Below are 10983 nucleotides of genomic sequence, written 5' to 3'. Positions count from 1 at the left end.
TAGCTTTATCATGATTACCCCCAATAATTAATATTTAACCAGATAATTAAAGAAAGCTAACAAATAAGAAAACGACCGACTTTAAAATCCAAGCATTGACCCATTCGACCCACTATCTTCTCGGGTCTGTCGGTATCATTAGTTCATTACATGCTTCTAATGGTTTTATACAACGTTATTCTCTCTTAACTACATCAAGTAATTTAAAAATAAAATATATAAACTCGATTTAGGTGTATAGTCGTTGATGAAACCTTGGCAACAAAATGCAACATTATATTAACTTGAAACTAAAAGTTTATAATTGAAATCATGAAACTCTTTTTATTAGTTCAATAATTTAAGAATGTACTAAAACATACGCTGTAGAAAAAAAAATACTATATAACATATGCTGTATAAAAACAATATCAAAGAGTGACAATCTATCCTATACTAAAAGCCAAATATAAAGGGATTCTAGCATGTCCACATCATCAATTATATTTGGCCAATAAGAACATTTCATTAATCCACGCTGGCAAAAGAACTGGGTAGCAGATCTCTTTTTTTCTACGGGCTCTGCTGTGTTTAATGGACTTCTCCGGATCGTGTTGGGCTGTGTTACCCAGTTCGAATAATAAAAAAAAAAACAAGGCACGACGGATAATACGAGGCGCGACGCTTCTTGCTCTTCGTCTTCCACCTTTCTTCACCATCGTTTCTGTTTTCCCGATCCAGAACTCCACAATCAATACTCCACTACCTCTTCATCCATCAATTCTTTCTTTATGATTTCGATTCCGTTTACCCTTACCCTCCTGCTTTATATACTGATTTTCTCTCCTAAATTAAAAGTAAATGTGGTTAAAATAAATATGAAAAATGATATTAAAAATTTTGTATTCTACTCAATTTTTCCATATATTATTGAACTTTGTTAATACTCAAAACCTTTTGGATATTGTTTTACTACTTTTCTGCCTTATGTAACATTAAAAAGAAAGAGGGATCAATGACAAACTATTAGCTTATTTTGGTTTCCAACATAAACACATCTCCACTTTTAACTATCTCAAACTTTAGCAATATATGAAAATACCAGCTCAACAGCACAGACATGCAACGAGAACAAACACAGTCAAAGTTCTAATGTTAGTCATGCAATATATACTTTTTGTTACATAGACTCAGAGGCGTGCGAGCACAAAAATCATACGTAGACAAAAAAAAAGATACCTTTTTTTTTTTAAATGTCCTATAAAATCAGTCACCTGAAAAACACTAAATATGCTCCCCTTGATGTCTTATGTTCGATGACATCGTTCCATCTGATCATATAGAGTTCTGATTATTCTTCACAGTTTGACAAAATAGATGAAAGTAGATAACAAAAGATAGTTTTACCTTACTTAGAATTGTAAGAGAAAGTGAGATAAAGCTACTTTGTCAGTATGAAATCTTAAGCTTCAAAAATCAGAACTGCAGGTTTGTGTGTGAAAAGAAGACGTGAGCTGAAGATGAAGATGGTAAGTCATGAGGTTGTTTTTGTTACCCTAATTTTTTGTAAAATTACATGAATTAGCTTTGCAAAGAAATTTAACTTTAATATAGTGAACTAATAATGGATTAAAGAATGTGGCTCATATTTAGCCTACTGATATTATTATAAGGTTTTAAACTCAAGTCCACATATATATAACTTCAATATTATTTTATGTCTGTTATGCCTACAAATAAGTACTACCATCAATATGTTTAATTAATATTACTAATCTTAACTAATATATACATACATATGTTTTTATTAAGTGTTATATATACATATTTTCTTAACTAATATATTTATATATATAATATACATATACATATGTTTTTACTAATATAATTATTGTGTTTTTTGAAATAATGTTGATGCCCTAAACCAATATTTCTTTTAAGTTTAGGGAGACAATCATAGTTAAAGTATTACTGATATACAAAAATCACCCAAACAAAAAAATGAAACAAAATTAAATTGAAAATGACCAATAATATAATATTATTAACTTTTTTTTAAAGAAACAGATCCAAACAAAAGTAGTCGCATTGTAGTTAAACATTAAAATAAAAATATTTAAAGCTGTAAACCGCGCGTAACGCGGTTAAAAACTCTAGTAATGATAGAAAAATGATTACAGATGTGTTGAGGAATTATTTATCTTAAGCCTTAAGTGTTTGGTAGAGTTTATGTTACGTGGGACAGAAGAAAGCCTTTCTTTTGTCTCTGGAATTTGTTTTTTTTTTCCTTTTTGGCCAAGAGGAATATTAGTTCTACTTATTGACAATGTATTAAACCGATTCTCACACAAGGCAGCCAAGAGTTAGAAGTATGCTCAAAAGAGGTAAGAATACAATTTATACAATCCCTCTTTAGACAATACTATAATTAAGACTGAGCATCTCGTATGTATTGTTACTAACGTGCGCTTGTAAACTACTAGAGTAAAAGAGATTGGCATCCCCAGCAAATGAGAATGAAAAAGGTATAAAGATGAAAGATACTGAGAAAGATGTGCTAAAAATGAAAAAGAGAATGGAGAAAGCAAAACGCTAGAGAGCGTGTGCTTGACCCTTCCCTTGGTTCTACACTTGTCAATTGCCATTAATAAATATAAACAATAGTCTAGGAGTCGGTGGATCTATAAACCATTTATTTTCTTTTACCCCAAAAAGACGAAAGAAAAGAAAATTGAAAGAATAAAGCAAAAAAAGATAAAGATAAAAAAAGATAGAGATGTAACGTTGAGCCCGTTGTGTCACTTTATTCCAAGATTACATTGTATGGGTCTTCTTTTTCTCCCTTTTCATAACACATCTTTTTTTGTTTTTAATATAGACTCACTCATCATAAACCTGACTTATACGTATCAACCATTTCACGTAAAGAAAAACATGTCCTTTGTCTCTGAAATTAGTTGTAGGCAGAGTTAAAGTAAATCTTGTTTTATTTCTCGAAACTCCGTTTTAAATTCCCAAGCACAAATTGCAAATGTTGGCCCATAGTGTCATCTACGATGGACTGGACCACATTGGATTGGCTTTTAGTTATTGTTATTTGATTTAGAACGTAAGTTTTAATTCTTTGTAATTGTAATTGTAGATTTAATATTATTAATTAGTTAATAAGATACAATAAAACCGAAAAGCTGATGGTGGAATGGTATGTACGTGTCTTTTTCCTCCGTCTTGGTATCAACGAAGCAGAATCGGAAATTTCTACGTGGGACGGAGAAGGACAGTCACATTCTCTGTTAAATTAATACTGATATATAAGGACGTTTTCGTCTTTCACTGGTTGTTGAATCTCACGTGGCACGGACTTCCAAATATAATATGCTGGGTCGTATTGCAAAAATGAAATCTAATGTAACGCACACCATAACAATGAAAGTCCATTCACAGTTTAATTACAAGGTTGAATTTTATTATGATTAGTAGTCAATGTCCCCGACGCTGGATGTGAAATGTGTGGCTGTCTATTCTTCATTTAACGTCTTTTACCTCCAAATTGACTAGTAATTTAATCGAATTATTTATTTGTTTTTACCATGTTTGCCGCGCACAAATAATGCGACCAGTTTTTTTTATTACGGATAATTAACAACTAATTAACGGAAAATTAAACGAGGTAAAAGTAGATTAAACGATCCCGGAATGCTGACTCAGCAGCTTAAATCTCAGATCTTGAAACGAAACGAACTTTCGCTTCCTCTCCTCTGCTCTTTACTTTCCCTTTTTTATTTTCTTTTTGTTCCACTAAGCTTTTCTCATTGAAGATACAACAAGCCTCCAAAAAAAGGCAGGAAGAAGGAAGAAGATGAACTTAGAGAGAGAGAAGGATTGTAAAACAGTTAATCAAAAATCACCATGAGTTTTCTTCATTCGAGATTCTTCTTCTTCTTGCTTCTCTTCTCCTCCTTCTCTGTATCCTCTTTCTCCGTTGGTGAAGTTAACGAGATTCATCGACGAATTCTCCATCAGCCGCTCTTCCCGGATGCTTCTCCTCCTCCTCCTCCTCCAGTTTTCCAGTCCACGCCGCCTCCTCCCGACGCTCCCGATCAGCCATTTTTCCCAGAGAATCCTTCCACGCCTGACCAGTCTCAGCTCCCTCCTCCTTCTCCGCCGCCTCCTGCTTCCTCCGACGCCAATGGCGGATTACCGATTCCGACGGCTACTACTCAGCAGGCGAAGCCTGGGAAGAAATTTGCGATCGTCATATCCGTTGGAGTCGTCACGCTCGGTATGCTCTCAGCTCTAGCTTTCTTCTTGTATCGCCACAAAGTCAAACACGCCAGCGACACTCAGAAACTCGTTAGCAGAGGAGGCGATGGCGGTTCTCGAAGATTCCAGGAAGATCCGCTTCCACCGACGTCTTCCACGTTTCTCTATATGGGAACCGTTGAACCGAGCCGCGAACCGGCAAGTGAATCTATTGGACCGGTTAATACTTCTCCGTACCGGAAATTAAATTCGGTTACGAGATCAGATCGATACCGGCCGAGTCCTGAGCTTCAACCGCTTCCACCGTTAGCTAAACCGCCGCAACCGTCTGAAAACTCTCCCTCCGCCTTGTCTCCTTCTACGTCGTCTTCCGACGAAGAATGCCGCGGCACCGCGTTTTACACGCCGCATGGATCTGCTATCAGCAGCGACGACGGTTACTACACGGCGTTTCCTCGGTCAGCCAACAGCAACGGCCATTCCTCAGGATCGATTCCTCACTCGAAGAGGACTTCTCCGAAGTCGAAGTTTGGATCTAGGTCGCCGGAGATGAAGCACGTTATCATTCCGTCGATAAAGCAGAAACCGCCGCCAATACAATCTCCACCACTAAGGGGCTTGGAAACTGATCCTTATCCACAGAACAAGCCTAAGTTCTCTCAGCCTCCTCCTCCGCCGAATAGAGCGGCGTTTCAGGCGATTACGCAGGATAAGTCACCTCTCAGCACACGAGTGTCACCACGGAGGTCTCCTCCTCCTCCACTCCATACGCCACCTCCACCTCCACCTCCTCCTCCTCCTCAGATACGGCCAAGAGATTTCCAGATACCTCGAAAACTCAGCAATCCAGAAGCAACGAAGCCAGACGATCAATCAAGAAAACTAGCATTCAAGACTCCAAGTCCTCAATCGAAAGCTGTTGAAGAGGCCAAAAGTGTATCAGCTGACGGGGACACGGATCCAAGCAAGCCAAAGTTGAAGCCACTCCACTGGGACAAAGTACGCGCGAGCTCTGATCGTGCCACAGTTTGGGACCAGCTCAAATCAAGCTCATTCCAGTGCGTATTTATTGTCTTTGTTAAACATACGTTTGAATTTGCCTTTTCAATAACTATTTTGAATCTTTGTGGTATTATTAAACAGAGTGAACGAAGATCGGATGGAGCATCTGTTTGGTTGCAGTTCAGCAAGTTCAGCTCCAAAGGAACCTGTGAGAAGGTCAGTGATGCCTCCAGCCGAGAATGAGAACAGAGTACTTGATCCAAAGAAATCGCAGAACATTGCAATCCTCTTAAGAGCACTGAATGTAACTCGTGAGGAAGTGTCAGAAGCTCTTTTAGATGGTAAGTTTTTGTCTCCATTTTAATTCGTTACTTAGGGTAAAGTTCCATTTGCACCAAGTACCAATTGGCCTTTGCCTTGATCGTTATAAGTTTTATAGGTTCCTCTATTAGACACATAGCGTTTTGAGTATTGATGCGGTGATGGGTTAATGGAAATCTTTCTGTTAGTAGGAATAGTAATAGAGATGCTCATAAGAGGTATTGGTGGTAAAAGGATAAATAATAATACTAAAGAGGCTTTGGCCACAAGCTACAATCATTTCAAAGAACAATGACATAGGAAATGATTTTATCTGCTTTATATTGCTTCTTACATGATTGCGCAACTTCTCAAAAAAAAAACTAATCCTTTAATTTACAGGGGTAGCAAGCATGATGTAGAGCTATATACTTGAAACTTATTAAGATTCTGAAAAACATAAATTGATTTCCTTATGAATTGTTATCTAAGATGCTTTTAAATTTTCGTTCCTATTATTTCAATCTAATTAAACTTGTGGCACGGTAACAGGTAATCCCGAGAGCTTAGGTGCAGAACTTCTAGAGACTTTGGTGAAGATGGCTCCAACAAAGGAAGAAGAGATAAAACTCCGAGAGTACTCTGGCGATGTCTCAAAACTAGGAACAGCTGAAAGATTCCTTAAAACCATTCTCGATATCCCTTTTGCATTCAAACGAGTTGAAGCAATGTTGTATAGAGCCAATTTTGATGCAGAAGTCAAGTATCTAAGGAACTCTTTCCAGACACTAGAGGTTAGTTAGTCACTCGCTAAATGATTCAATCTCTCAAATGAATTTGTCTTGATAGTCTCAACCCCTTGTTTGCTTTTGTAGGAAGCAAGCTTAGAATTAAAAGCAAGCAGGCTATTCCTTAAGCTCCTCGAAGCTGTTCTAATGACAGGAAACAGAATGAACGTTGGCACAAATCGTGGAGAAGCCAAAGCCTTCAAACTCGATACTCTTTTAAAACTCGTGGACATAAAAGGAGTTGACGGCAAAACCACATTGCTTCACTTTGTCGTCCAAGAAATCACAAAATCCGAGGCAACCACAACAACAATAGATGAAACCATCCTCCATGAAAACAAAGACGGTTTCAGAAAGCAAGGATTACAAGTCGTGGCTGGACTGAGTAGAGATCTGGCAAACGTAAAAAAATCAGCCGGAATGGATTCCGACGTACTGAGTGGGTACGTGACAAAGCTCGAGACGGGTCTTGAGAAACTCCGAGCTTTTGTCAAGACAGAGACAACAACAACAACTCCAGGGAAGTTCTTTGATTCGATGAAAACGTTTCTCAAAGAGGCCGAAGAAGAGATTCGAAAGATCAAAGGAGGCGAAAGAAAAGCTCTGTCAATGGTTAAAGAAGTAACGGAGTATTTCCACGGAGACGCTGCAAAAGAAGAAGCACATCCTTTGAGAATCTTCATGGTCGTGAGAGATTTTCTGGGAGTTCTTGATAACGTTTGTAAAGAAGTTAAGACGATGCAGGAAATGTCGTCAGCGATGGGTTCGGCTTCAGCTAGATCGTTCAGGATTTCAGCTACAGCTTCGTTACCGGTTCTTCACAGGTATAAATCAAGACAAGAAGATACAAGCTCAGATAATGAACACAGCAGCAACTCTTCTACGTGATGAAACACACAAAACAAAAAGCTGTACAGTTTCTTACACCGGAGACAAGGGATTAAGTTGGTGTTTCTCAAACCGGAGGAGATATTGAGTTAGTTAACTCGGAGAATATGGGCCGGTTCATGAAGGAACAAACACTACAATGATCAAATTTTCGTTAACAAATAAGTTTCTTTGTTAATTTTTCTTTTTTCGTCGGCAGTTGAAATATAGATAGATATATATAAATATATCCTAATATCTTGAGGTTATTAGTGGAGATTTTGTTTATTTTGGACGTTATAATCTTTATCCAATTCAAAAAGTTAGTAGTCGTATGACCACATAAGTAAGAATTACGAGATAGGTTGGAATCGTGTTTACATCTTTTTTTTTCTTCTTGTTTTCTTGTTCTAAAGGAATCAGAATCCAATACGAAAGTACATAATAAAAGGAGATTTGTAAAGGAAACGTACAAATGTATGGTTGTAATATGAGTGCACGGATTTGAATTTGTGACGATGGATGTTTCCAATATTATTTAATGAAATACGAACATGTGATGTGAATGAGACCGATTCTTCTGTACAGCTTGTACCACACGTCTCTCTCTTTCTTACTGCATTTGTCCTCTTCTGCGTCACTTTTTTCTCCCACCACGATCTTTTCGTTGCAGTTTCCCATTTTTGGAGGTATTAAAAATAACAAAACAAAGTAGCGTCGTATTTAACTTTGGTAGATTCCTGCTCTTTTTTTTTTGTCGTTTCTTTCTCAACAAGACACTGAGTTAAAAACAACAAAACCACTAAACCGAAACGAGTAATCAAGCTCTATATAAATAAACCGGATCTAACATTCATAACCAACCAACTTAGATTTTGACCACCAAATGTGTATCTTTCTTTCATTTCATTTTATTATGTTACACTTTTTTTTCAGGGAGAAGATCACAAGAAACGCTTAAAACTCGCCATTCTTGGGACTGAAGAAAACGATTAAGACATGGTGGAGGAAGATCTGGTCACGGGTAGAAAGAAAGGAGAGGCTCCGATTTTCTTAGAACCTAACACATTCTTCACCAGAAGTTTCCATCTAACCTCATCCTTCTTGCTCTGTTTCTCCATCTTCTCCTTAAAGTTTCCGCACAGCGGGACTCGACACTGATCAGAATCAGCGCAAACACGTGAATGCAACTCAAGGAGTTGCCACATTCTCTTGCAATGCACGCAACCTCCCGGAACCCTAAGCTTGCATCCAGCGAAATGCCTGATCAGCGATTCCAACCCTTTGCAAGCTTCGTAGTGACACGTGGCGTGGTTCGGTTTTAAATCTTTATCGTGCGGTCCTATTGTTTTGCACCCGTCTCGGCATATATGAACAAGAGCCTCCATCGCTTCGTATAGCTGCGAGTATATCCTCTCTTCATTGCGTTTTCTGATCCTCTCTTTCCGAGCCTGCACATATGTTTAACAACGTTTTAGAAAAAAAATGGTAACGAGCCAGAGTTGAAAAATGTAATTAATTACTTACGTTTTCTTCGATGAAGACAGAGTCTCTAAGTTCTTTCTCGAGAAAGGGATGGCTTTTCTTCATAGCTGTCCATGCTTCTGTCGCGTAAAGCTCCTTGAAGTGTTTCATGATCGTACGGTGAGATATAACGCTGAGCCGAGGGAAATCACATAGCAGGGCAAGCTGGAAGACGTCGATTACGTTCTCAGTGGTGAGCAAACCATGTTCTAGATGCCATTCGCAGACCCGTTTCAGCTGAGGAACCACGTACGCGTGAGACAGAAGCAGCAAGTGCATGATGTACTCATTCATCTCTTCTTTCTTATAGCTACAAAAACAGAAAGAAAGTCAGGTTTAATAAAAACTAAGAGAATGTTAAAAGAAGAGGTAAATATTATAGAGAAGTGTACCAAGAAGAGTAGAGGAAACGAATGAAAACTCGGACAGCTTCATGAGGGACGCCACGGATCGAGATTGTATACCACTTTCCATGTTTTTTGGCTTGCTTCAACATGCCTTTGATCACACTTGAAGCAGTCCCCTGTTAAATTAAAAACCAACAAAAAAAAAGACTTAAAGTCTAACCTAGAGATCCAAACAATACAAGGATCAATATAAGATTTCAAAGGAGAGAGCATTACAATGATATTGGCATGAGCATAGACGATGCCGCCATTATCAGTGTAGATGACAACATTAGCTTTGTATCCGTCATTGAAAAGACGATCCCACATATCTTTTGTGGCTGTGGGAACGCAGGTGTGCTCTGGAGCTACATCGTTACGGTATCTTTTTTGGTGACCATCAGATTTTGAAGGAAGAGGTGGAGGGATCGGTACAGAAGAAGAATCAGCAGCTTTTTGAAGATCAACACAAGCCATCACCATTTCTCCTTTTTATCTTTTCCCTCCCTGAAGCCAAACCAATTGAAACTTTTGATTATAAGTTAAATACAGAGATCTTTGCTTTTACTTCACACAATAAAAATTCTATGAATAATCCATTATCATTTCACAAATGTTTTTAAAACCTTAATTTACGATCAAGAATCATAACATATCTTTGAAACTTTTTTCAAGATTCCATGAAACAGTTTAACCATAATCGTTTTTTCCTCACGCAATACAGAAAAACAAACAATGGTCGAGATCAAACACTAGATAATTCAAAACAGATGAATAGAGAAAATGTTAAGAAACAAGAACATACCTCCTTCAAACGAGCTAAGCTAGAATCTTGATTCTGACCGAACCGTTAGAGCAAGTTCAATCAAAATTAACTCAATTATGAGAATATATATAAAAGTCTCCTCCTTCCTCTAACCAGCAGGAGAAGAAACTCTATAGAGAAGCTTCAAAACAGATCACAGATCTCTTCTCATTATATAAACACAAACACACTCTCGAAACAAGGGAACACGACAAAAGATCTTTTGAAGAAAATAAATAAATTGGATATTTATTTTTGTTGCTCACTTTTTTTCTTTCCGTCAATTATTATTACAAAGATATTTTCTTGTTCATCACCGCCAAACAAACAAACAACACCTGCGCAAAAAAATCACCGAGGGGCGCGTGGAAACTACGGTTACGAAACGGACGGCTGAGAATCCACGCGCCTTAACGGGGCCCTTTCTTTTTTCCTCTCCTTGGTGGTTTTATTACCGCTTTATCAATTCAGACACGACTCTGCATGTTTTTAGTTCTTATTTAAAATTTAAGAGCCGTACAAAAACAGATCAGTTTGTCCTCTGTTTTCTTTCTTGTTTGGCGCTTCACAGCTCATAATTAGCTGTTCAATTTTTGGATTATTATCCCTATTCTCATCCTCTCTCGTTTACAGATAAATTTAGACTTGCTTTTTATTTTTATCCACAAGCTTTTTTTGTTTAATTTACCTTTAAACTGTGTTCAAAAAAGAAATTTACCTTTAAACATCTGACGCTTAGGCAAATATTAAGATCTAATGAGAAATTATTATAATATTGTTGAGAACCAACAAGTTTCATGTTTATGAAATATGATTTCATTTGTTTCAAAAAAAAAAGGAAATATGATTTCACTAGATAAACAATTTTATACATATTAGTAAGTGGGGAAAAAGTAATCGTAACAGTTGAATCCAGACACTTTCGAAATCTGAAACTAATAGTTTAGTCTAAGAGGCTTCCAAAATGAATGTTAACCAAGGGTTTTAGTCTGTGGTCCAGAAGATAGCGTCGTAAATATGTATTGACATCTTAGACCTGTGATATCTTTTTATTTGGTGGTCACTTGAA

General features: G+C 37.4%; 2 protein-coding genes across 2 annotated transcripts; one reads left to right on the top strand and one right to left on the bottom strand.

Moving 5' to 3' along the window:
• Positions 1-3597: 3597 nt before the first annotated feature.
• Positions 3598-7528, top strand: LOC106443749 (formin-like protein 6). The gene is made up of 4 exons (XM_048735000.1): positions 3598-5300; positions 5386-5585; positions 6097-6338; positions 6420-7528. Exons 1-4 carry the CDS (start codon positions 3889-3891, stop codon positions 7218-7220), a joined length of 2655 nt encoding a protein of 884 aa, XP_048590957.1. The 5' UTR covers positions 3598-3888; the 3' UTR covers positions 7221-7528.
• A 474-nt stretch (positions 7529-8002) lies between these two features.
• On the bottom strand, positions 8003-10389 carry LOC106443775 (BTB/POZ and TAZ domain-containing protein 4). The gene is made up of 5 exons (XM_013885333.3): positions 9915-10389; positions 9347-9616; positions 9116-9246; positions 8727-9033; positions 8003-8650 (listed from the first exon to the last, which is right to left on the bottom strand). Exons 2-5 carry the CDS (start codon positions 9590-9592, stop codon positions 8192-8194), a joined length of 1143 nt encoding a protein of 380 aa, XP_013740787.2. The 5' UTR covers positions 9593-9616; positions 9915-10389; the 3' UTR covers positions 8003-8191.
• Positions 10390-10983: the final 594 nt, after the last annotated feature.

The sequence above is a fragment of the Brassica napus genome, chromosome A6 (genome assembly GCF_020379485.1).
Source record: "Brassica napus cultivar Da-Ae chromosome A6, Da-Ae, whole genome shotgun sequence".
In the NCBI taxonomy this organism is placed as follows: Eukaryota; Viridiplantae; Streptophyta; class Magnoliopsida; order Brassicales; family Brassicaceae; genus Brassica; species Brassica napus.
Note: the sequence above shows the minus strand (reverse complement) of the source record. Positions and strands in the feature narration are given on the sequence as shown.

Coding starts and splice junctions, on each gene's coding strand:
- LOC106443749 (XM_048735000.1), top strand. CDS start 3,889: ATGAGTTTTCTTCATTCGAGATTCTTCTTCTTCTTGCTTCTCTTCTCC. Junction 5,586..6,096: donor GTCAGAAGCTCTTTTAGATG/GTAAGTTTTTGT, acceptor GCACGGTAACAG/GTAATCCCGAGAGCTTAGGT. Junction 6,339..6,419: donor ACTCTTTCCAGACACTAGAG/GTTAGTTAGTCA, acceptor TTGCTTTTGTAG/GAAGCAAGCTTAGAATTAAA.
- LOC106443775 (XM_013885333.3), bottom strand. CDS start 9,592: ATGGTGATGGCTTGTGTTGATCTTCAAAAAGCTGCTGATTCTTCTTCT. Junction 9,034..9,115: donor CGTTTCCTCTACTCTTCTTG/GTACACTTCTCT, acceptor CTGTTTTTGTAG/CTATAAGAAAGAAGAGATGA. Junction 8,651..8,726: donor CTGTCTTCATCGAAGAAAAC/GTAAGTAATTAA, acceptor ACATATGTGCAG/GCTCGGAAAGAGAGGATCAG.